The sequence below is a fragment of the Meleagris gallopavo genome, unplaced genomic scaffold, assembly GCF_000146605.3.
Source record: "Meleagris gallopavo isolate NT-WF06-2002-E0010 breed Aviagen turkey brand Nicholas breeding stock unplaced genomic scaffold, Turkey_5.1 ChrUn_random_deg7180001691809, whole genome shotgun sequence".
Taxonomy (NCBI): Eukaryota; Metazoa; Chordata; class Aves; order Galliformes; family Phasianidae; genus Meleagris; species Meleagris gallopavo.
In genome coordinates this window covers 1-685 of record NW_011317522.1, presented here as the reverse complement: position 1 = coordinate 685, position 685 = coordinate 1, and the positions used below count along the sequence as shown (strand labels likewise).

General features: G+C 59.3%; 1 protein-coding gene across 1 annotated transcript; it reads right to left on the bottom strand.

Annotated features, from left to right (window-relative positions):
• Positions 1–105: 105 nt before the first annotated feature.
• LOC109365351 (feather keratin Cos1-1/Cos1-3/Cos2-1) lies at positions 106–452 on the bottom strand. Its single transcript, XM_019611983.1, has one exon. It carries the CDS (start codon positions 409–411, stop codon positions 106–108), a length of 306 nt encoding a protein of 101 aa, XP_019467528.1. The 5' UTR covers positions 412–452.
• Positions 453–685: the final 233 nt, after the last annotated feature.

Sequence of the window (685 nt, the reverse complement as noted above, 5' to 3'; positions counted from 1 at the left end):
GATGGTCATCTGCTCTGAAAACTGCGGCACAAAGTCTGTTCTGCTGTCCAGCATCGTGTCCTGAGATCGTTGGGGGTCCTTGTCTGGGACCAGTGCCCAGCATCTTTAGCAGGGGGTGCACCTTCTGCCACAGTAGCGGTTGGAAATGCAGGAGAGGTCAAAGCCCCCCGAGGTGATGGGCACACCCTGACAGCTGAGGATGCTGCCAACAGCAGCGGAGGTGGAGGATCCGACGGCGGTGTTCTGCGGGAAGGAGCTGAGGATGGGTCCGGGCAGGGTCACCACCACGGGAGAGGGCTCAATGACGATGGTGGAGTCCTGGCACTGCCTGACGCAGGGCTCATTGCAGCTGCTGGCCAGAGGGGTCGGGCCGCAGGGCTGGCATGGCACACACGGGTTACAGCAGGACATGTCTTTGGGCTGGCAATGTACCTGTTGAGAGAGAGGACCGAGTGGAGAAAATAGAGAGTCAGGAGGAGCCTACCATCCCACCAAGAGGGAATCACACACATGCAGTCCTGGGAGTTGGAAGCTGTGCAGGGATGATCATCGGCTTCCTGGTCTCTTCCTGCTAGGACCCAGAAAGAAGCACGCGATGCCTATCAAGCTACTTCTCAGACCCTAGCCCAGTAGCCCCCCAGAAGCAGTGCAGTCCCAGCTACTGTCCAGGACCAACCTTCTCCCC